The sequence below is a fragment of the Ambystoma mexicanum genome, chromosome 7q (genome assembly GCF_040938575.1).
Source record: "Ambystoma mexicanum isolate Mex_15411 chromosome 7q, UKY_AmexF1_1, whole genome shotgun sequence".
NCBI lineage: Eukaryota > Metazoa > Chordata > Amphibia > Caudata > Ambystomatidae > Ambystoma > Ambystoma mexicanum.
In genome coordinates, this window is record NC_090941.1 from 156,051,640 (window position 1) to 156,077,596 (window position 25,957).

Consider the following 25,957-nt stretch of genomic DNA (forward strand, 5'->3'; position numbering starts at 1 on the left):
CAGCACCTGAATCTATGAAAGATCCAATGCTGGAGAAGGAATACATTACTTACCTGTAACTCCTGTTCTCCAGCATTTGTAGCTTTCATAGATTAATGTGACCCTCTCCCCCCATCCCCTCATGGCTCGTTATTTGGCTCTAACTGCCACTCACGTGCGCTTGCCAAATCTGAAGATGGTCGATAGGGGAGGAGATAAGGAAGTATTCCCTATTGGCTATAGGCAGTATGACCCATCACGATGATGATAGAGCACTAAAAGTGTCTGAAGTTTCAGTTTAATTTTAAACTGCTCTATTTTACAGAGGATTCCCACCCAGACGGGGAATATTCGCAGCATGTGAATCTATGAAAGATACCAATGCTGAAGAACAGGAGTTACAGGTAAGTAACTTATTCCTTTTTCCGATCTTCACTTACCTCCTTTTTCCAGTGCTTGTGTTTCATGAAGAGAAAGGAGTGTACCCTAAAAGGAGCCAGTGTCTCTCCAACTGTTTTGGAGTCATTAGAGGTTCAAGTGAGACCTAGTAGGAAAGCCTTATGGAGGGAAAAAAGTTCACATTTCTTGAAAAACCCTCCAAGTATTATTAATCTAGGACTTGAGCTTGTGGCAATGGACTACCAATCCTGTAGCAATCGGGGTGGCTTCAAAGAAATGGCAATGCAGAACACTGCTGGAAGCCCAGTAAATACAGGGCAAGTAACAATCGAGAGAGGAAGGGAGCTAAGAGGTAGAACACGATGGTGATGGCACCAGGATGGGGAAGGGAACAACACAGGAATGAAGGATGAAATAGTGGGACACTGGGACATAAAGTGGGACAACGGCATCAGCCACCTTGGCGAACGATGGGGGGGGGGATACCTACCCTTGTGGCATGTCAAGGTCTCCTGTGTACCCCTAGATGAACCATAGCTCCAGGAACTACCTTCGGGTGCCATATTGAAGGAACACTAGACCGCTAAAGGCGTTGCCTGGCACTTGGTATGGAGGTACCGCAGTTATCTCTGGTGACCTATCCAACAGTATAGAAGTACTGTGGTGGCCCTTGACGAACTATCCAATAGCTCCACAGCAACCAGGTCAAACTGGGTGAGCAGTTAATGAACCTAATACTCATTCTTCGAGTATGTGTGATGGATATGATCAGTGGAGGATGCTGTTTGTCTGCACCTCTCTTAGCAGTTCTTTCCAAATAATTGCCACACAAATTACTTTCCACCTAGGGCTGGTTCATAGAAGTTGCACCAATGACATGCAATTTTTGCTCAGATGGTGGGTCATTACTAAAACTATTTCCACAGAACAGTGCTAAATCTTGTTCTTGCGCTTCTCTGGCAGTTCAGATACTGTTTCCTCACTCATTCATTGGATGCAATTTTTTGGACGGGTAATTCAATGCAAATGCCAGTTCAACATTGCCTTAATCTCGGCTAATTTGCCCATCCCTGTAGCATGTTGTGATCCAGGCACAAGTCATTTCAGGAGAACTGGTCAGGAATAGATTCACTGACCTGTGCTCCAAAGTGCTGCTGAAGCAAACAAATGGAGTGATGGCTGAAAGGTTTTGAATTAATCTTGACCTCTGGCATTGCTATGGGCAACCCTCGGCACCATCATTCTTCAACCTGTTAAGCCATTACAGAATGGGGAAAGACCATTTACAAATTGGGCTTCGTCTCACCCGAAAAGGGCCAGTTAAACATGAACTGCTTGGTCTCATCCCTCCTGCACGAGACCACAAGCATCCCCAGACATGTTTAGGCCTCATTGGGGGTCATCAGTGAGGTGCTGTCTAAGCACATCCAGGGTAAGTTTTTCTAGACAGAGATCCACATGCTGTGAAATACAAGGGCGTGGAGGCTGTGATGCAATGGAGTGATCCAATGCTATTTACACTTTGGCAAGCCTCTGATTGACACCAGAGTCCCTCGAACACGCCCCTGCAATATCCCTAGGGAAGAGCTTAAAGCTCTTTCTAGTTGAACCAGAACTATTTACTTTACATTACTGGTAATGGTATTAAACCAGAAAAATATTTTGCAGCGATTAAAAATGTGCCTCTTTCAAGGGGAATATCAAAATCTATCTCTTTATATCTCCTTCATGTTTAAATGGTGACCTACTTTTATCAAGGCTTTTTCTATCTTACATTGAAGTATAAGTGTATGTGGCAGTTGCAGGAAATTCATTTTGCTGAAAGGCATGGTGTTTCAATCTGTTATGTTTATTGGTAAATCTGTGTTAAATCCTCAATTCACAAATCAAAAAACTGAAATATTTTCACCCACTTTTGTTATCTTAAGTTTGGCCCAACAAATGTCCAGTTTGTGGAACAAAGGCTGCTGTTTAATCAAACACCTCTAGGTTTGATGACCACGAAGACTGCCATCATTCAAAACACAGGAGTCAACCATGCTTTCTACCAGGTGAGCTCTAGCTCGTTTTAATTCATTATGTAGTTCTCAACATGTTTTTCTAATGTTATCGCTCATCTTGAGCTTTTCTTTATTAAGTTTGTCTGTGGTAATGTGCACTATATATTGTCCATTTCATTAATCATCTTGCAATGACTGTTTGCTTAAAGTATCATAAACTATAGTAATACTGATGTATTATCAGAGACTGTGTCCAGGCATATTCACAACACTAGAGGGTGTTTGTGCCCGCATTGACGTCTTGACTCTGTCGAAGGGGGGTGAGGGGCAGCCTGTACCCCACCTGTATGTGCATTGTGTACGAATGCTGGTACCAATGTTCCTTCCACAATGCCTGCCAACCTCTCTTCTGGCCAGAGTTCTTTGTTTCAGACCTGTGACTCCAAGAATGCAACTGGGCGCATCCAGGAAAGCCCAGACCGCAACCAGGGGAATGTAATCCAGAACTAAAAGGGCTTGGACTTGGACTTTACTTGCCCAACAGAAATGAAACTACCATTAATCAGCCTGCCAACCCCCAGACTGACACTAGGTGAGTGGGGCCCACAGAAAATGAACTGGGAGTGAGGAGAGATTGCAGGGGAACAGGCGAGACATGGAAGTCCCCCCGCCCAAACCGAATTGGAGAAACAAATTACCAGCACACAAAGGACGCCATATGGAAAGCAAGCAGCCTGAGCACCTCGATGATATCCTGCTAACAGAGAATGAAATGTGGTCGATTGGAAGAGGGGTTTTTAAAACTTTGCACCTGTGTAACTCACCTCTTGGAGAAAGCTTAGTCGGATTGGCCAAGGGCTGCATTTGACCAAGAGGACCAACCGGAGCCAGAAACACGGTTCGAAGAGGGAAGGCTGGGTTTGAAAGCCCAGCCAGCACAGAGGAGTTTGGAAGGTGTTTGATTGAGGTCAGGAGCAGAAGAGGTGGTACTAGAGACCCACAAGCAGGGTTTACCAGGTGGAGAAGGAGTTGGTAGTTTGTTGGAGTATAGAGAGATAATTGGTTGAGAGAGAGTGGTACCAGTTGCATGTAGTGTAGTGTGAGGGAGTGCAAAAGGTGAATGAGAGGGGGGATTGAAGAGAGCGAGAGTGAACTTATATGGTCAGAGGGTGTAGAGAGCACAAGGTGATAGTGGGAATGGTGGTAAGGGTAGAGGGGGAAGGAGGAGGGAGAGTAGAGCAGAGCGTAAATAAGGGGAACTAGTGAAAGCCGAGAAAAGGACAGCGGGAGCAAATGCATGAGAGAATGGTCCAGGGTGTTTTAGTGGCACAAGAAAAGTGTAGTTCCTATTGAGCAAATCTGGGCTAGGTTAGGGACTCCTTAGGAGAACCACCAAAGGGAGCTGGATAGATGAGACCTTTTGCCTTTCAACCCTCACCGCTATCTAGCATTAGATAAGTGTTACCGATAGCTAGTTAGAATAACTGGGATTTAGGGACACTTGGGTTAGGGTGGGGTGAGCCCACTGAAGGTTTAAGAGAGGGAAGCCCCTTAGTGGACCCTGTGTATGCTTCTGACAAGAATAACAATTAAAATTTTTACTATTCTGAAAATAAAAACCCTTAAACCACCTTTTGAAGTCTGGGAATTATTGAAACCTTCTGTGACAGGGGACTGGAGTACTTTGGATGGCAAAACAAAAATGTTTGATGAGGAGGGTGAGGAGGGCACCACTTGAAAGTTTAGTCTTGTAGTAGTTGCTTAGATTAAGAAAATCATGAATTTTCTATAAAGAACAGTCTTTTATAATGTTCTCGCCTGGAGCTGCCAATCCAAAAAACGTTCCTGTAGCACTAGGACCTAATCGAACAAAAAACTTTCAGGAAACAAAGTGACTCTACTTTGTTAGGAAAGGCGCTTCACAGTTAGCCCCAGTTAGGTTGCTAATATTTAGTATGCTGTAGATTAAGTATCAAATTTTCGATATGAAAGTAATGAAATTCAACGAATTGTTTGATTCTTGGCAGGTAAAAATGTTTACCTTTAAAATAGCGGCTATAAAAGGTTATTTTAGTTCCAGTAGGAGCTGGTGACATAATGCCACAATAAGGTGATGTATTTGTATTTATTGATTTATAAAGCGCCTTACACCAAAGCGCTGTACAATGGAACAACATAATACATAAACAAACAATATAACTGTTGAAGCAAATACATTATGAATCTATCAACAAAACAGTGAAAAGAGCAATTAACTGAAGCGGATAGTTAGAGAAGGGGAGTGGGAGTGGATGGGGGGAGTGGTGGAGAAGGGTAGGAGGAGGGAAGGGTGAGAGAGGGGAAGTAGGAGAGGGGGGGAGATAGTCGGGGGGGGGGAGAATAAGGAGGGGGGAGGTGTCCCTTTAAGAGATACAGAAATTATTCAGTTTACTGTGCTGAGAAACTTGTTACCCAGGCCGTCTGAACATTACAAGCAAAGCGGGCCCGGATTACTATTGACTTTGGGTGGCAGGGTGTTGCTACCCACCCCGTGATGCAAGGTCCAGGGGTGCTGAGCAGGATCCCCTGAACACCCCCACAACACCCGAGTGAGGGGACAGGGGCATATCCCATTTGTCCCACCTTAACATCTGACACCTTATGGAAGAATGTACAGAATATTGCTAAATATGGTAGATGGCGGCGTATAAACTTTGTCTGCGGTGGTATATGACGCAACTACGTATGCACTCCATTAACTCAGACTACCCCATGTCATGCCGGAGGGATTGCAGACAACCCGGAGATTTAATCTACATGTGGTGGACCTGCCCAGTGGCTGAGACATACTGGAAGGAGATCTTGAGCCATATTAAGGAGATAACGGGGACACAGCTGCCTTTTGACCTGGTGGTAGTTTTACTGGGTGAGGCAGTCGAAGGTAGCTATGTGAACTCTGGAAATAGAGCTAGCCTTGTCACTCACATGCTCAGCTAAAACTCATGAGCAGATGGAACTTAAAGACTGGGGCGAATAATGGGAAGGATATGGATAATGCTATCGTTTACTGCTCCCTAATGCATGTATGTTTTGTAATTTATGCTCTTGAGAAATGAAGTTGGTAAAAAAAAATATGGTAGATGGAGGTCCACATGACATTTAAGGCATGCTTCACAGTTGAAATACTTTCTATTTTGGTAGCAAACTCTGTATTTCAGAAAGAGCAGGAACACGTCTTCCCAGCAAAGTGACAGGGAGAGTGATCCATGGCGAGCCTGCCGCAGGAGCCACACTGGCACTGCTCACCCCACAGAACTCTTGCATGCACATCTATGACTTGCCAAGAGACCGGATTGATAGACCGGCCATGCATAGGCATAGTTTGGAGAATACGGGACACCCACATTAATGAAAAGAAAACCACCTGGTGATGGGAATCAGTTAAGGGACGTCCATACGCTCACTATTGCATACATTCTGAAGGCCCTGAAGACCTACTTACTTTATCTTCTCTTTATTCTTTCTATGATTCTTTTCTTCTATCAGCTAAGAAACAATATTTATATTTTCTTACTCTTTCTCTTTCCCATCATCTTCGACGACTTTTCCAAATACTGAGTTCTATTCTTTCTCCTCGCTGTCCGGACCCCTCTCTTTCTTCTTCTCTTTCAGCTGCAGATTTTGCTGATTTCTTCACTTCTAAAGTGACTTCTCTCTGTTTATCCTTGCCTTCTTATTGTTCTCCCTCTTCTAATTCTCCTCCTTTTTCTTCTAATTCCCCTTCACTTCATTCTTTTTCCTCCTTCTGATTCTGACACTTTTCTATTCTTGACTAGGGCACACCCTATGGCATCCCCATTGGATCCTTTGATTCTTTCTATCCTCCCTTGATCCCTTATCTTACTGCTCTAATTAATTGTTCAATTGAATCTCCTTCTTTTCCATCTTCCTTTATATATCTTCTTTTTTTTTTTTTAAACTATTTTTATTAGTGGTCACAGAAGGCACAAGACACTCACCAAATCACATTCTAAATAATAACAGTAGTATGTTGTACATTCATCAAAACATTAAAGCTTTCAGGAGCTAGTCATCGTCAGAAACCATATCACATAGGTACATTCTGAAGGGGCCCCATATATCTTTGGGTCTGCTCGCACTAGGTTGGGTCAGGACAAATTGCTCTTCAGATTCGTTCAAATACGTCAATTCCCTAAGGAAGGTATTCATGTTTGGCGGACCAGCGCTTTTCCAAGTCTGTAAGATGCCTTTTTGGCCACCGCACATGAAATGTTAAACAGTCGTCTTATTTTTTCAGAGCGTTTGCCAATGTCCCCGAATAGGTATTTTTGAGGAGTCAGGTCAGAATCTGCGTAATCTCCTCCAACATTACCGCCACCTCCCTCCAGAATCCCATCACCACTGGACAATCCCAGTACATGTGGAATGCCCCGGCTTGGGGTGTCTTGCATTTGGGACATTTGTCCGAATTGTTCACAGCGAATTTGGATATTTTAGCGGGTGTAAAGTGTAGTCTATTCAAGATCTTAAATTGAATTAGGCGCAAGCGAGCAGTATCGTTCCGATGTCCTTTCATCAATGGGGGTCTGTAAATCTCTTTCCCATTTTTCTTTCACCTGGTTAACTGTGGGGGTATGGGTCTGCACCGCAGCATATAACTTAGAGATACCCAGGCCATCCTTAGCCGTGACCAACGGAGTACATGGATGTATAGGGGGTTCACCAGGAAAAAGTGGCCACCGCTTTGCAAAGGCAGACCTAATACGATAGTATTGGAGTGTTTTCAGTGATTCCCACCCAGGGCCCGAAGTAACTCATTTAAAGTAGCGAATTTCCCATTAATAAACAAATCACCCAGTTTCATTTCGTTGTATGGAACCCAGGATTCCTGTAGGCTACTATCATGTGTTGGGGGTATACCCAGATAGTTCCATAAGGGTACTTCTGGATTATAGGGAGCCTCCAAGCCCAATCTTTTGTATATTGCTTCCCACGCCCTGACCGTGCAGCTCACAGGGTTATAGGCACATGTATCTCTATAATGTGGATCAAAAATTACAGACTGTATATTTGTGGGGTGAGTTGTGTATCTTTCAATCCATGCGTGGGGCGGGCCATCCGAATCGCCATACCAATACTTCGCAAATTGTGCTTGGGCTACATAGTAGTAGAGTTCGAAGTCGGGTGCTGCTAGGCCGCCCAGAGAATATGGTTCAGTTGTTTTCTCCCATCCTATCCTAGCCGTCTTCCCATTCCACAGGAAAGTCACCACCATGGAACGGAGCCTGGCAAAGAAGGGCCGCCCAGGCCATATTGGGATATTAAGAAAAAAGTACAACAATTTAGGAAGGATTATCATCTTAATAATTGCAACTCTGCCATATAGCGAAATTGGAAGGCGCCCCCACAGCTGTAATTTAGTATTTAATGATTGTGGTTGTCGGAGTATAATGTGAGCCTGTCTCTGGAAAACAAGTATCCCCAGATATCTAATGTTATGGTCCGACCACTTAAGGCCGTGTATTGTATCCGGGCATTTAGTTGCTGGTGTGAGCGGGAATATTTCGGATTTGGCTTTGTTTACCCTATACCCAGAGTATTCTGCAAATTATTGTATCTCCGCCATAATGGGTGCAATGTTAATCTCTGGTTCACGAACATACAGCAGGGTATCATCCGCATACAGGGAGATCAATTGAGTGGAACCTTTCATCATTATACCCCTTTCTGCATGTCTTAGTCTAACCGCAATTGCCATTGCTTCTATGGTGAGTGCGAATAATATAGGCGAGAATGGGCATCCCTGCCTGGTGCCCCTTCCCAGCAGGAACAGCTCAGAGATGGTGCGATTAGTTAGCACTCTGGTGCTGGGCTCCGTGTATAGCAGTCATTCCTATTCTTAAGAAGCCTTCATTGGACTGTTCTGATCTTGATGGTCGTGCCGATTATTAAATACCTCCGTCCCCAAGTACCACACAGACAGAATGACCAAAAACTGTATGTGCAATCTTTGAGGCCACAGGTGTAGTGAGCCGTCAACTGGAACCAGGAAACGCCGGAAGAACCCCTTTGACCGCTGTAAGGCAATAGACGGTTATCACACTAATGCAATATGGACACAGTAATAAGGAATTGATTGAAGCAAGGCTTACCTAGGTGAACTGTGGGTCAGGTTGTAACTAATAGGAGCAATCAGCAGAGTCAGTGGATCGGGTTTCAGAGAGGCTAGGCTGGCAATTCCACACCTGGGCAGGTTGACAACAAGAGTCCAAAAGAGGAGTTAAAAAAACACGTAATGGGGTCGAAACCAGTTCAAAGCACAAGATCCAAACAAGGAATAGTTCGTTTGAGCAATCCGTGAAGAAGGTGCAGGGTCGAATACCTTTAGAACCAAGCAAGAAAAGTTCCAGAGCAAAGGTAACAGATGAAACCAGGAAGAAGTAGAGTATCCAAAAACAGTCCGTGGTCGTAGAGCCAATGAATCCTTGATGAAAACAATAACGCCAAACAGTCCTTACGAGAAGCAGCTGAGAAGCGTTGCCAACATGGTTTCTGGCGCTTTTGAATGTTAGTTGTAGTCACATAATGCAAAGCGCGGCAGCGTGGTAAATCACGTGATGGCAACGGATAAACGTGATTGACAGCAGTTCATCTCACTTGACGCGTGAGTCGCCGTGTTCCTCTGCGGTGCTGTAAGGTATACGAGATTTTCCACGGGAGTTGCCAGTACAATGAAGGTTGGAAAACGCCTGGAAAACCAGTCATTCTTTTCCAGTGTTGAACAGAAGGTCGTTTCCTTGTGCCCCGATGTGCAGTGAGAAATGTGCCAGGTAAATGTGGGCTGATCATGGGTTGCCTAGTGGGTTGCCTAATGGGTTGCCTAGTGGATTGCCTAGTAATGGGCACACTGGGAGACGGAAACGTGACATGGACATTTCACTTCCATCAAACTTCTGTCCTATTTCTTGGTTTCCTTTTCAATCTAAACTTCTTGAGCGAGTTGTATATACTCAATTTACTTTACTTTAAAATATTTGTAATGCGCACCACAATGCCCGGGGGCTTAAGGGCGCAGACCACATTTAACACTGAAGACAGTCAGACAGGCCTAAGTCTCAAACATATCGCACTTAGCATGCGGGGCGGCAAACTTACTACAGTCCAACCATTATGATGGTATTATCTAAACAGGAAAATTTTCAATCGTTTCCTAAACACCACTGTCGAATTTAGCTCCCTGAGATCAAGCTGAATAGCATTCCAGGCTCTCTGAGCTGCAACGAAGAAAGCACATTTCATCACATGGGTCACTCTGCAGACTGGGATTTTGTGTTGGCTGGCGTTGTTTGATCTTAATGTCCTGCTACTAGATTTACGCACCAATGCCTCATTCAGATACAAAGGGCTAGATCCATTGAGACATTTATGGGTAATCACTAGCAGGCAAAAGTTGATTCTTGCCTCTATGGGCAGCTAGTGTGAATGACGCCCTGCATATGTTATGTTATTTTGCATTTATATTGCGCCTTATATACCATTGGTATGGTCTGAAGGCGCTGGTAGGTTGAACGCCCTTGGGAACCGAAGTTCAGATCAGTAGAGAGAGTAGAGGGAGTCAAAAGGTGCGTGTGAGCACCGGGTATGTGTGCAGCTCGTGCAGTATTTGTGTAATAGCTGCTTCTTAGCGGTAGGTGTGGTGGTTGAGAGATCAGGAGTATGTGTTCGTTCTGGCAGGATTCATCCAGACCGGATGTGGCTGCGTTAGGCCTGAGGAGAACGCCTGGCTGGGGGGGGTGTAACCAGCAATGTTTACTCAGAATGATGTGGAGTGAGCGTCGGATGTTGGTATGAGAACAGTTATATCGAATGGTGTCATAGTATCTCTGTGTTCTAGTTGAGTGGTGATTTAAGCAGAGAGTAAGCGTGGTGGTGTGAAATGATGGGTTATATGCTCTTTCAAACGATCTCTGCATTCTAAACCATACTATATACGTCACGCAATTCTATGCGCTCCAGTCCGTTCCATGCACTCCTATCCACACCTTGCACCCCAGTCTGCTCCATACACTCCGGTCTGCTCCACGCACTCATGCATTCCAGCCCGCCCCGCGCGCTCCAGTCTGCCCCACGCATGCACCCTTGTCTGCCCCACGCATGCACCCTTGTCTGCCCCACGCATGCGCTCTTGTCTGCCCCACGCATGCGCTCTTGTCTGCCCCACGCATGCACTCCTGTCTGCCCCATTTTTGTCCAACTTTCACCTGGAAGCTATTGGGCGCACTTCTAAATTCAACTTTCATGGAGAGTATATTGGGTACATTTCCAAGTTCAGCTTTCACAGAGGGGCAATTGGGACACTTCTAGATTCACAGAGAGGTTATTGGGCACATTTCTAAATTCAACTTCTAAATGCACTTCTAAATTCAGCTTTCACAGAGTTTATTGGGCGCACTTTTAATTCGACTTTCACATAAAGTCTATTGAGCACACTTCTAGATTCAACTTTCACAGGGGTGTTACAGGGCACACTTCTAAATTCACAGAGGGGCTATTGGGCACACTTCTAAATTCAGCTTTGGACAGAGGTGTTACCGGGCTCACTTCTAAATTCACAGAGGAGCTATTGGGCACACTTCTAATTCGATTTTCACAAGGAGGCTATTGGGCACATTTCTAAATCCAACTTTCAATGAGCGGCTATTGGGCACACTTCTAGATTCAACTTTGCACAGAGGTGTTACAGAGCTCACTCCTAAATTCATAGAGGAGCTATTGGGCACACTTCTAGATACAACTTTTAATGATAGATTGCAAATGAGAGGTCGTTGGGCACGCTTCTAAATACAACTTTCAATGAGCAGCTATTGGGCACACTTCTAAATTCAACTTTGCACAGAGGTGTTACAGGGCATACTTCTAAATTCACAGAGGGGCTGTTGGGTACACTTCCAAGTTCAACTTTCATTGAGGGGCAATTGGGGCACTTCTACAATGAACTTCTAAGTGCCTTTCTAAATCCAACTTTCACATAGACGCTATTGGGCACACTTCTAAATTCAACTTTCATGGAGAGTCTATTGGGCACACTTCTAGATTATACTTTGTATAGCGAGGCTACTGGGTACACATCCGAAATGGCGAAGGTTGGGTAGTAGGGTAAGATGGCGTGAAGTAATTGCTTCTGTCCCCGCCCTTGCCACACTTACTTGTTGGTGGCTTCTTGCTTTTCCTGCTGATACCTGCAGATACGACCTGGAGCCGTCTCTGTAGGAGCCGTCCTTTGCCTCAGGTCCTTAGCCGATAGGCTGCCAGGCAGGGGGCTGCCCTGGGAGAGCTGGCAATGGAGGGAATCCTCTCATCCGGACCAATCGGAGTGGGGGTGGGCAGGATGGGAGGCGGGATGGAGAGAAATAGGAAGTGGGGAAGCGCCGTGGGATTAGGGGGCAGAAACAGGGCAGGGGATCAAGTGGATGGGTTTAGGGTTGCAGAGGTCCGGATGGAAAGAGGGGGCAGGGGGCACCAGAAAGTGAAGCGCTTACCTGGAGGCCTGGATGGAATGGCCCAGGAAGCGCGTGTGCCCAGGGTGTAGGCCCTTGCAGGCACTGAGTGGATTCAGCCAATGGGGTCCTGGGGGAGGGCTCTGAGGGCGGGACAAAGCAGGGGAAGCTGCCGCCAGTGTACTAAGGCAGCCGGGTCAAGTTGGGGGGGAAAGCAGCCCCATGATGGTGCTTTGGAGGGGCAGGGGGCACCAGAAAGTGAAGCTCTTATCTGGATGTGGCAAAACTAACATAAGGATGCATGACATGCCAAACGTAATTCAGGAATGACCCTAAGAACATTGAAAGGGACCCTGCCTCGCCCCATCTGACCCTTCCGTGAACTGCATATGATTATGCTGACATGGGCGAAAGGTGCAATGGAGCAAGATCTCATTGTGGTGGTTTGCCCTTTTTCACGCTGGGTGGAGGCAGGGCCCTGCGCCCACCCAGATATGAAATGCGCAGCAACATTTTTAGTGAAGGAGGTATTCCCACGATGGGGAATTTGTGACATCATACGTTCCGACAATGGAACGCACTTTGTAAATGACTTGCTTAAAGGCAGTAACATCCTTATTGGGCATCAAACACAAATTGTGTTAATTTATCACCTGCAAGCAAATGGGGGTCTTCTTAAAAGTAAATTGTCCAAATTGTGTCACACTGTAAAGAAAAATTGGGTGAATTGCTTACCCCCAGCATTATTCCAGCTTAGAACACAGCCAAGCAAATACCACCATTTGTCCCCGCACGAGATAGTGACATGAAGATGCGTGCACACCCAAATATCTCCAATTAGGAGAGCATCACAGGCTCAAAAAACAGCCACGATATTAGGCGAGGAGTTTCAGGAATATTTAACTAAGCTAATAAAAGCAGTAAGAAGCATAGCAAAATAGATTGCACCACCCTTAACACGGGAAAATGAAACTGATACCGTCACAGCCGCAGCAGACAGCCCCAATGCACAACTCATGCCTGGGGAGATTGTGTACGTGCTCAGGTTTGCAAGGTGATGGAATGCTCCAATATTTCACGGCCCATATGAAGTAGTCTATTTTAAGTGTATTGTACACCAACAGCAGTGAAGGTGAAGGGCCTGAAATACTGGATACATACGAAAAGCATGATAGCGCAAGGGGAGCAGCAGTTTGAGAAAGAAATGGGTGCCCCCTGAGGTAACTGAAGTACACCTACGTATGCCGTTGATTAAAGGATAGCAAAATAGAGGAAAGACACTAAGTGACGAAATATCTTTTATTTCTGTCGGCATAAACGAAGGGGGTGGGGTGAGGGAGTGAAAATGATGCAAGACGGTACCCGCCTAGCGTGGGATGGTTTTAACTAATTTGGGCCCACAATGTATCCACAAACCTTACAACCCTACACAAAAACAAAACTATCAGACTGCCACTGATTGAGTACTTTCTGATCAGGAATTTAATGTGTATGATATGAACAATCCCAAACCCGATGCCGTAATGATGCCACATGTCCATACAACCTCACTCACGACCTACCTCAAGTGGTGATTACATATATGACAAAACACAAACCTCCACTGCAGTACCTGACACAATGCTTTGGCAGCCGAGCAATGAGAGAAGTGCAGGAACAGGAGATGGAAAAGGGGAGTGGGGCAGAAAAGGTACGATGCATATCACGGCCTGGGTTTAGATGCTGTGGAAGACCCACGCCACCCAGATCAAACAAATGGTACGCAGATATGAGCACAATGGCTAAACAAGCAACTAATGAGAGTTGCTATATTTGCTCCTTAATTCCCCATGCCTCGGTGTAGAAATCAAGACCCGGACCAGGGTTGGGTTGCTGAAATTATACTTTTATTCATGTGATTTTAAACTAATGAAAATATAGTCCATGAACTCCTTGAGAGTTACTCCACTCTTAGGCAGTCTTCCAGGTATAGGATTAAGCCCTCCTAAGTCTCCTTGTTGTCCGGATAGGCCCACCAGTTGTTCCTTCTCTCCTCGTCCTCTTCGTATGACTAGGAAAATCAACAACAAACGCTGGATTAGTTCCCGGGCTTTTATAGGATGTGAGTGACTTGCTTCCCCCCCAATGGAAACCTTCCCTGTCAATCAGACTTCTCATTGGCTGGTATTGCCATGTCCCGCTTCCTTTAAAGGCTGCCGTGGTTTCCCAGAGTGGCTGCTTCTGCTGCCTGCCCGAAGAGTCCCGCTCCCAGGCCATTACATCCTGCAAGTCCCTCCCCCCCTTTGAAGTCTCTCCCTCTCGCCATGTGTGTCTGTCTCCGTGGCCGCCCCAGAGCGGCCCGCCCCGCCGAGCAAGCCGTCTCTCCCTTCTCTCCCTTCCTGGTGGGGAGAGACGCTCGGCGGGCCGTGTGGGCCGGCTCCCCGCGACCGCCTGTACCTCCCGCGGGTTCGCCGTCACCAACCTGTCTCCCGGGCTGCAGGCCGCGGCGGCGTTACCCTTGGCGGGTTCAGGTAAGGCTGGACGGGAGGGGGCCGTTCCTTTCATGTCGCCGCTCGTTGCCGCGATCCCGTAGAGTCCCGGGGATAGCGGGCGGGACGGGGCTGCGTTCTCTGGATCGCGGCCCCATGCCGCGATCCCGCGGAGTCCCGCTACCCCTCCCGGCACCCCCTCCACTCCGGGCCCCTTCTCACACTCGGGGACCCCAAAAAGTTTTACTACCACAAGAAGCGCCTACTGCTGAGGCTCAGTGTCTTATTCATCTTGCATTGTGTAGAATTAGAAGCACCAACTAAGCGCACACTATTTCGTTACAACTACTGCAAAATAAAAAAACCTGCAACAGCAAGCCACAAGGAGTACTCTGCGTGAAGGGGCCATTTTTTGTTATCAAAGGGACAATGTTCACCAACAATAGGTGGCAAGAAGAGCAAGTAATGTACAAAGCAGAAGCCTTGCAAGTATTGTGAGATGAAAAATTACAATGGATCGAAGAAACATGCACTCCAATTTGGTCTCAGCACATCGTCAAACTAACATGGGTAACGGCTTTTGAAAAGCCAATCAAGATCCAACGTGAAATACAATACAAACTTTGCTTTCATGGTGAAGGGAAGGTATCCCGGGGTGCAAACAAACACTGCAACAATACACTCATTTTGCCCGACATGAAGAAACAAACAGCAGCTTTAATTGACACTTACTGGGTGTGCGGCAAACAGGCGTTCTTGCACCTCCCGCCGTCAAGTAGAGGTACGCCCTGGCAACGCTACACTCGGCCCTGATGGTAATTCCTGAAAGCCAGATCCAAGGGGAGAGGGTGCCAGCAGAGATGTCCCAGGCACCCCAGTCAACAACCGAAGAACCCCCAAAGTATGATGTTTTGTCGGACGAGCAGCTGCAAGACCGGGTGTCACGAAAACGGAAGATATCAAATTACATTTCCACAGAATCTTCAGAACTCTTGGCACAAATCCCCAACAAATAAAAGCTGTTCAGCAGAGACATTCTTTGCCTCACTCATACCAAGCATACAGGTTCGAACGAATGCCAAATGACTACAGATTGTTCACTGGGAGCTGATCCAGCTGGCCAATGACACTGAAGAAGGATTCAACGTCCTCAAAGTGGAACAGCGAGCCCTGCGGTTAATGACAATGCAAAACAGGTATGTGCTGGACCTGCTCACAGCAATGGACGGTGGTGTTTGCTGAAAAATCGGGAGTGCATGTTGCACATTCGTGCCTTCTGCCGATGCAGACAATGGGACAACGTCACATGTGATGGCAGCGGTACACAGTCTCGGTGAAAGGATGAAGGGAGAGGGCAGCGTGCAGCCAAGCACATGGTTCAACAACCTGTTAGAGTGGGTCCAATCATGGCTAGGGATGGCCATGAAGCTCCTGATACCTGTCAGTCTTTTTTCTGCTGATTTTTTATGTGTGCAAGGTAGGAATAAGATGCTGTGCAAAGTCCATTCTTAACGGTGCAATGATATGATGATAGTGACAATAGGCAACCCAGCAAAGGTACTTCCGTTTGAACGAGATGCTCAAGTACAAACCGGAGAGAGCCCAGAATCCAAATATAGAATGACTGCAGTGTACCACACTGGAGACAGGGTAGACCACCTCTATCACACAACGATCAAGGAACCCTATGAATTAGAATGGTATTAGGCAGATGGGTGGATCTAGCGGGAGATGATGGATGCACTTATATGACCTGTACTCCGGACCAATTTGCACGCAGAGGGGAGAGCCTCAGATCTGTGTGCAGGGCTTGGATGCCAATAAAGGGAACCCCAGACTGGGATGAAGCAGTAGCTGCGGCAGAAGAACTGAAATGTTTGAGGGCCTTGGGGAATGTAAGGGAGGAAGAGTCGTTTGGGCTCCCCTACATTCCGAGCAAAGTGTATGGTATGCTCATACAATGGTTGGAAACGTATCCTCGGCCAAGCCCCAAAGACGGTTGCAAGGTAGCCATTGAATGACACATACAATGCATCTCGCAAGACCCCAGGGACTTCAATTTTGTATTTAACCACAACTCCATCTTTGACTAGGCCGCACATGAAACTTTCATGGCAAGCCTGCATCTCTCCCATGCCCAGCGCCGCGCACAGCGAGCTCAGCAACCCCCCACCTCCTCCCCACTGTTCGCGCTGTGGCTATCCTGTTGCAAGCTGACACCATCTCTCCTCTTCCTCTGAGATAATTGCCCTGTGTGTGACTGGGCCAGAGCCTGGCCCTTGAAAACCATTCGTCTTCACAAACCTGGCCCTGCTCCAACATTTCCCACTCAAGAGTTACTGTCTGCACGAACCTTCAACCCCTCACCCCATGGGCCACCCTCAATTGCTCCCCATATAACTAATCCTGAGCAAACATATTTTCTATGTACTGTCTAGTCCCAACACCCTTGTTTGATCTGCGAGGCACCTGATAAATGAGCTCCCAAAGTACACAGCAAGATAAGGCACCTGGACCACCACATCTCTGGCCCCTCAGCTCCAGGTCAAGAATGTATATCTATAGCTACAATTTATAGACAATAATGTGTTATGAGAAGTCGCGTGTGTCATAGTAAATCTTGCATGCCCATGATTACTATGAAGTTTTGCTTAGTTAGAATTATAACTGAAGACGACGTGACCCTTCGCCCCTCCCCGATGAGCCCAGCTGCCCCATAGGGCCTCAAGAATTAACAAGTTCAACCCCAGCCAATCCAGCAGCAGCACCACTACACATGGTATAATATCTTGTTTAACTAAAGCAATGACATGAATGTGTAACCTGTATAGCACACGTCGTAGATGACGCGTTTTTGACTGTGTTTTTTTCTGTATCATGAGCAGAGCGCTCTCGGGGTAGCAGAGTCCTCCTGCGTGCCCCATTTTATCTTTATATAAATAATACCTTTCACTCACACTCGCAATCTCTCCTGGTCTCATTCCCTACTGGGGTGTGTCCATTGGTGTCCATTTATTCTGTTTTACTGTAATTGTGGGGAATTATCACTTTCATCCTGGCCAACCATCAGGCTAGACCACACAAATTCATTAACATTTTTTAATCCCAAGTATTTATCTTTCTATTTGCAGAGCCGGGTACACTTTTAAACACTTGTTATCTTTTCTAGGCAAAAGGCCCAAACGTTAGAAGTCTTTCCCTAGTCTTGAAGCTTAAGTGTTCTCAGCGGCAGAAGGGGCCTGGGGGGGCTCACTAGGTCTCTAGTGTCCAACAAACAGGTCCGGATAGGCCCAAAAGTAGCAAAAGAAGATGTTCAAAAGTATTTCACTTTAAAATTTAGAGAGGTTAAAATAATCCAGGGACTTCTGAGTAGACACCCTTGGAGGATTCCAGCAGTGGGCTTGAGCGAACTGGATGAGAGGACTCCCAATCACAAGAAACACCCCAAAGATACACAGAAATCACAGGCTTAATTTAAGTAAATACCCAAGCCAACACAGTACATCTGCATGATCCCTTCTCTGCAAACCAGTCGTTACTCTCACTGTACTATTCTGAATAATTTGCAGTTGAGTACATTATTTTTTGGCTATGTCCACAAGCAAGCTACAATTGGGTTTTGAGATATTTGGAAGAAGCTGCACTAGCAGCTTATTGTAGTATGCAGAAGGAGACCAGGCTACTCACCTGGGCCCTCATTTTCAGTTTCTGGTGCAAGTACATCCGCAATGTTTTTAATTTTCCTTGGGTGAGAGCATCGTGCCACTTGGAAACAAGTGTAGTTTGTACCCAATGTGCGGATCTTCCCCTCAATTCTCTTCCTTTCTTCATCTTCATTCTCTTCTCCCTCTACTGAATCAGCTCTATTGCACGTTTCTAATTCTCTACTGTCTGCTAGGCAATCCTCTATTCTTATTCTTCTTGATCTTTCTGTTGCTTTCAACACTGTGGATCATACCTATCTTACCTTCTTCTCTTGGTTTAACTGGGTGTGTGCTCAGGTTAATTTCCTATATCTCTGACTGCACATATTCTGTTTCTTGGGCTGGTCAGTTTTCTTCGTCCTGTCCACTTCTCTACTGTGTACCACAAGGTTCTGTTCTTGGTACCCATCTCTTTTCTTTGTATACCATTCTTTTGTCTGATCTTATCTCCTCATTTAATCTTTCCTGTCATTTCTATGCTGATGATTCACAAATCTTTCTCATTTTCTACTTTTTCCTCTTCTCTTCATAACGCTGTTTCTTCTTGTTTGCTTGCTGTCAAGTCTTGGAAGGCCTTTCGATTTCTTCATCTTAAACCCTCTAAAATGGAGTTTCTTTTCTTTCCTTCTTCCCCTTCCCCTTCTCCTGTCACTCCTCCCTCTGCTCTTCTTTTCCCTCCACCCCTCCTTTGCTTCCTCTGCTCAGAACCGTGATGTCGTCTTTGACCCATCTTTCTTTTTCTCTACATATTCCTAACAGTGCTCTCTCTGCTTGTTGTCATCTTTATAATCTTCGGAGTGCCAGTTCTTTTCTCTCATTTCAGGCTACTAAACATCTGATCTATTCACTTGTCTTTTCTCATCTTAACTATTGCTCAGTTCCTTTTATTAGGTCTGCCTAAGTCTTTTATCACCTCTCTATGTTCTGTTTTCAGTTCTGCTATTCATCTTCTCTTTCAGCTGCCCTTTCATTCTTCTGTCATTCATTCTCTTCATTCTGTTCCCTTCTGAAAGGCAGCCCATATTTACAGGGGTACCCCTTAAATTTATCGGGATACCCCTAATCACGCTCACACCAGATTAAAGTTCATCCCTGTAGGGAATGAAGGCCCAGTCTTGTCTTGCAAGGATAACAATATAATCTGTAAAAAAAATAAATAATGAGGATGGAGGGGCAAAGGACTCTGCCCTCCACCCCCCAACCAGCATTCTGTCCTTCCATGGCCGGCTCCTCCAGACTGATGCCAAGCAGGCGCCTTATATACTGTTCATTGGTTGTTGGATACTGGCATAGCTCATCCAAAACTGTTCTTCTTGCATTACAAGGGCCGCTGCAGTCTTCCTTCTTGCATGGCCAGGTTACAAACTTAAAAGCAAACTGTTGCCTATGCAGGAATACATTGCTTCATTTTTCATCATTTAGCTATATTATAAACATTTATATATAAACACACCTTCCTGCCATAATCCCCACACTTAAATCAATATCCTCATATTTTATATGGTCCTATAATTCTGCTTAAAAACCTTGCTTTTCCATAATATTGTATATCATGCCTTAAGTATGTACACTCCTATTCTTAGTATATATGGGCTTTTGATGGACAGGGAATAGCTACTGAGTTACTTTGTGTGCTCTGCCAGAGCTAGCCTCTGTGACGCAAATACATGTAGTCTATTTTTAGCACAGGCTGCATTCTTTTTGGCACATAACTCTTTACTCTGCTCTGAGAAAAACTAACTACAATTTAACAGTTTTACAAATGTATTCAGCTAAATAGTTATTTGCACCTTATATTTTAAATACTAACTATTTTCATTTAGTGGCTGGCCACGCCTGTGTGTGATTATTTGTGCATGAAAAAAGTTTTCTCAATGCTGTAGTGCTTAGAGAGGTCTTGCCTAATTGTAAAGCGCTTGGGGAGGGTGGAGGGGCATGGGTGCACGAAGGCGCAAGCTCCTCACCAACACTTGCTTTCTTTTGATATTTATCTTATCTTTCACTTTCTTTGATTTTGTCTATAAAACTCTTTATGGCGTTGTTCATTCTTATCTTTGTTCTCTTGTCTCTTTTTCTTAGTCTCCTCGTCCTTTTCATTCTCATCTCTCTTCATCCTTTCTGTTCTTAAGCTGCCCTGTGCTTCATCTTGATTTCGTTCTTTTACACTCCTTGCACCTAAACATTGCAATTCTCTTCGGCTATTTATTCGTGCTTCTTCTACTTACCATTATCTTTCGTTCTCAATTAAAAACCCACCTCCTTCTTTCTCTTTCCTCTGCTAAATTTCTGATTGTTTATTCTGCCATCAGTGTAATTTATTTGTACCATTGTAACTATTTTGTAAAGCGCTTTGGCAAAAGTGCTCGGTAAATAAAACAAATACAATACAAATGTGCAGGCTGTCGTGATAAGCCCTACCCAAAAAGTGAGGGGGACAGGCACGTATCAAATGAGACCGAGAGCACATGGGTGTAGCTTTTTGTAGACTGAGACAGCATGAGTTTAGATGCAGAGATGAGGTTGGAGGTGGCAAGGAGAGCAAAGGAGGTAGTAGAGAGCAAGAGCTAATGAAGATGAAGAATGAAGAGAAGCAAGACTGGGTGGAAGGAAAAGAGAGCCAAGAGGAGTGGAGGAGGTCATGGTGAAGAACGGAGCAGAGAAGGAGGTGGAAATAATAAGACGAGCAAAGGAAGGGGCAAATGGAGTAGCTGAAGGGGAAGGTGTTTGGGAAAGACTGGTCTGGAGGGAAACCACATGCCCATCTCCTACAGTATGTGTGGGTTAGATAGGAGGAGAAACAAGCATGTGGCAAATCACTGAGGAGGAATTGCTAGGAGCTTTTTAATTGTGAAGTGGAAAGTTAGACATAAGATAAAGGTCCCATTGCAAAAAGCTCATGGTTGGGTTGTTGAGAGAAAGTGACATTGGGCTAGTAGACTATACGACTAAAGTCCCTGTGTGGGCATGTGGTCAATGTCTCGGGCACCAGCTTGTGGAGCCTCCAAGCCAGCCTTGTCTTTGGTGGAGATTGTGAGCCCTGTGGGTTTCCTGGCCCAGCAAGGAGGAATGCTGGAATCATTTGAGGGTTTTGTTGCCCTAATTTCATCATTTAGCACTGGAGACTAACTTGCTTGGATTATATCTTGTCTGTATAGCATTTATGCACCAGGAGAAACTAAAATTCAAATTGAATTCTATCATTGTGATACCTGACTTACATGCTTGCTGTGCACATAGTGCATTTTGAGCCTGTTTTTGGTTTTTGCAAAGTAAGAAAAAGCACTCTCAGGAAACCGGCATTTTGTAGTTTCCCACTTCGTCCGAAACTACTTTTGCCAGCTTTCCGAGTGTTATTTGTTTTTGCATTTATAGCAGCACACAAACCCCTCCGGCATCTAGGTGCTAGTTACAGTAAGTGCAAAAGACAGAAGTACAGGTGAACATATCATGCTTCTACAGCAAAGTGCTGCTTAGTCAATTTGGTAGGTTACAAGTAATATCACAGCAGATTGGAAAAGATACCTTGGCAGCAAGGGCTGCTTTGTCAAACTCGGTGGCTTGGAGGTCACAGCCAAAGGCAGTTTGGGTAAAATACACTGGCAGCAGAGTGCTGCGTAGTCAATTCGGTAGGTTACAAGTCATAGCAAGGCCGATTAGATTAAATACATTAGCATCCAACTGCTACTTGGATAGATTGGGTAGGTTACATGTCACATTTGATTACTTAGTCAAGATTCGGTAGGTTACAGGTCACAACCATGTACAGCCGGGCTCTGCCACAAGCATATTGTATACTTAAGGGGTTAAATGCAGTCTGCAGTGGGTGCTGCTAACGTAAAGTCGGTAGATGGTCTGTTGTAGTAGAAGGCTGGGGACAGTAAGGTGCTTATTTTTTTATTGTTTATTTATTGTTCGCTTGTTAGGCGCTTATACAGTAAGTCATTTCTGTTTCAAAGTGCCCACAAGACAACAGGGAGGGGACAAGGGGATGAGAAATAAAAGACATACAAAATAGAATATAGAATAGAGTAGGGTGGAAGAGACACACCTACTTTGCCTTGTTAGTGTTCAGAAGGTTCAAGTGCAGAGGGGAGGGGAATGGGATAGGTGCTGGGGTGCTCAAGGGTGAGCAACAGGTGAAGTGTAATGTATGGTAAGTGCAAGCCTCCAGGGTGAAGGGTGTGCCGAGGCAAATGCTGATGAGAGAGAGAAGCTGGGGGCGATTCGGTGTGGGAGGTTAAGGCCCTGAGGAGGCATAAGGGCCCTGGACACCAATCGAGCAACTGTGAGATTAGCAAAGGAGAGAGGTTGGGGGGGGGGGGTGGGAGCAGGTAAAGAGCAAAGTCTTGAGGCGCTTCCGGAATGTAAGAAAGTCCTGCTCAAGACAAAGAGAGACCCAGGATTCTAATATGGTAGACTGAATTAAGAGCAACTGACGTATATGGAGGGGGACAGGGCCGAGGGGTGAAATGGAGTGTGTTGCGTATTTGGTACTCAATAGGATAGGTTTACCAGAGCGATAGGAGAGCACGACCGAAGTGAAGCAGACATGTGCATTTTGGGTTGGGCTGGGCTGAGGACAGGATCAGGTGCAAGACACAGAACACAAGTGCATAACGGGGAGAACGGTTGCACTTACTTCATGGGCGGCACAGATTTGCAGGTGAATGAGACCGGTATTGCATCCATGGACATGAAAGGAGACTCGCAGATAGGGTTGTGTGGCTAGACGAGCGCTGACAGGCGTAGACAAGAACAAGCAAGTGCCTTGTACTTGTGCCTTTTTACACAGGCCGGCGCCGCCTGCCGGCTTGTCAGAGGCAGGAAAATAGTATCAGATGCGGCCAATCAGGTCGCTGCAGTGCAGTCAGTGGGGACGACATAGCATTGGCGTCTGCCATCTAAGCATGGATCAAAAGCTCCTTGTTGTTGATGTAGGGAATAGGTGGCTGGGTCTGCTTCCACGCCAGCGCTCAGAGACCAGCTAGTCTTCTCCGGTCCACACCGACAACAGCGTTGCAGCGGATCTTCCCTGCCTCCCGCATCTAGTAAGTCTTAGCCCATGTCATTAATATATACTTCTACCATTATTTTATACCACCACTGCTCATAACACAAAATTCATATACATTGCACCTACTTAGGTCTGGTTTGGTGGAGCCTGCCATTGTCATTAAAGTGACCCACTCTTCCTTCATCAACACCCGACCGTCCTAGTAACTTACTTAGGAGTAATTTATAGCTACGCTCCTGAGTATTTGAGTACCTTCTTCGGCACTATGGGCCACGTAAATAAATTAAATCTTTTGCTGACTGCTCAGAAAGCTAACCGCATCACTATAATAAATAAATACCTCCAGTTGAAACTAAGTAACCTGCAATTACCTATACCCGACTCCTGCATTATTACCAAGTCTACACGCCCCTGGAGCAACCCGACCAAGCTAAACATTCAAGTTCCGATCCTAACAAGGTAGACGTAACTATGCCAGCAATAAAGAACAGAGCTACCCAAGACATAGGTACGCAATCAGGAACTGTGCCCAATATGGTTAATATCACACACGATGACAGACACAGGCCCACAGTAAAACTCGACAACACAGGATAACCTGCCCCAACGTCAAGCCCTCTGATCCCAGTCCAGGGATCACACTTGAGGAACATCAACCCTACCCCGTTAGACCAAGAATACACAAGACCTGGTAAAACCATCACAGATTTCGGTTGTTTACTTTCCTTAAAATTGCACTTTTGAGCATTATATCTCTTAATTTATTTATTATTTATTTATATAGCGCAGCCAGGCCCAAGGGCAACCGGGCGCATATCTTGACAAGGTCAGTACAGTACAGTAATGGTTACACTTTGGATAGAGAGTTAGCGCAGTATATACATACAGTAAAGTTATACATAGTATACAAAATAGTGTGCAGCAGTATCTGTGGTTACTGTGTAATTATACACGTAACAGAGTGTACTGAGTGTTTCCTGTTTCCTGGCAAGCCTGTTTGCTATTGCCATTGCCATTGCAAGAAGAGGAGGCGTTTTTCATAAAAACCACCACTGCACCAAGTGGAGCGTAGCGGAGTGTACTGAGTGTTTCCTGCGTTCCCTGGTGGTCCGTGGAGGATTGTGGGAGGACTGTGGGACGGGGACATGGACCAAAAGGAACAAAAGGATCGGCCAGAGAGCGTCACTCCACTGGCCCGCCCCGTGGGTGGAATGGGTAAGAGCAGTCCGCCCGCGTGTGCGCCGACTTTAATAGAGTGAGTAAGTCCGTAGAATGCAGACTGGAGCAATGGCGAACACCCGCGCTCAGGCGAAGTGCGACACTGTAAATGCGAATGTCACAAGTTTGCAGACCGCTTACGGAAGGGACGCGCATGGGGAACCTAGATGCGCGGCCCCACCTGTTTCCCCGCGTCCCCTTCCTGTGATGTCGGCGCCTGTTGGTGCACGGACAGTCAGAAGGGGGAAAAGGACTGGTGTGGTAATAATCAGAGCAGTGAACGAGGATTGTGAGGAAAGTGGCGACAGTGACAGCATGAGTAAGAGCGACAGCGAGAGTGATGATGAGGATGGGGAGGGGGTGGGGGCGTATCGAGCACGAGGACTAAGAGGGGGGGAGCGAAAGGGGAGAAGGAGTCTGCCTCCCGTGAACAGCAAACACTAATATGCTCACAGACAATACAAGTTGAGGATTGGATGGTGAAGGAGACACAGGGTGAGGCTATGAGGGCGGATGCCGGTATAGAGAAGGAAAATTGTACAGTAATGATATACCATATACCGGCGGCGAGCCCCCCCCCTCCACAGTACCCCCCTCCCAGCTTGAACACAGTCTCAGATTGCCCACAGTATTAATGAGAGAGGGTGAGACCCTCAAGTTGGGCCCAGCCGAACCCCCTGCCCCGACAGGCTCCAAAAATAAGGACAACTCCAGCGAAAATCAGAAAAATACCCAGAGGTCAGCAGTGCCGAACAGCCAAGAAAGCTGTGTAGATGAGCAAACATCGTCGGGGTGGATTCAATCAGTACAAGAGACAAGTTTAAGGAAGGAGAATTGTAACAATGAATCGTCACCCTTACAGATAGCACCGAGTATGGAGAAGCTAAATAAAGCTGGACCCTCATTAAAACTATTGGCTTGGTCAAGATTGACAGGCAAGCACAAGCCTGAACACAAAATCTCAGAACTAACGATTCCAAACTTGCAACCACCAAATTTGAGGCAGACCGGGGATCTAAGCCCTCCCCCTCTATTAAAGCTGGTGAACGTAATTCCTGTTGGGCCAACGAAAGCTGCAAATGAGGAGTGGGCGAGTCCTGAGGTCTGGAAAGAAAGAACTGCTGACCAAAATTTGCCCAATTTAATAACTCGAAGAGACTCCTTGGGGATTGCTGACAAACTACTGAAAGACCTTGCAAAGTTGAACCATAAAATATCGCAACCACGAAGAACCTCACAAACAAGCGTGTGTGGGAGAACAATGCCACAAGCAGAGTGGCGTTCGACTAAAGATGGGAACATTTGCGAAGTACTGAGACTTGAGGCCAATACACCTCCCTTTGAGACAAGAAATGATGAAATCATAGTCTCACAAAAGAGGAGTAGACGAAACGTAAGCTCTGACACTGAAATAAAAGGTTCGAACAAACGTTTTAAAGGAAGGAGAGTTGCGGAGGAAGCCGCGCTGCCCAAAAGAGCCAGTGAACACACAATGAGTCCTCCAACATCAGAGCCTGAGAGTGAAGAGAAGACAGCGCCTGGACAAAAAGTGAGTCAGCAGCTGGGAGAACCCATAAAGGCTAGTGCTCTGAGAAACTCTCAAGTCAGCCCTGCCCTGTTGGAGTCGGTTGTCTCTAAATTAAGTCCGATCCTGATGTCAGCAACGACGATAGTTGTG

At 45.9% G+C, this 25,957-nt stretch overlaps 1 protein-coding gene across 1 annotated transcript in view; it reads left to right on the top strand.

Annotated features, from left to right (window-relative positions):
• The window catches only part of CFAP47 (cilia and flagella associated protein 47), a 3,369,192-nt gene that overhangs the window by 473,135 nt on the left and 2,870,100 nt on the right, over positions 1-25,957 (top strand). Inside the window, exon 17 of the mRNA XM_069639370.1 lies at positions 2,307-2,429. Coding sequence (XP_069495471.1) covers positions 2,307-2,429 — 123 coding nt within the window. The remainder of the gene's footprint in view (positions 1-2,306; positions 2,430-25,957) is intronic.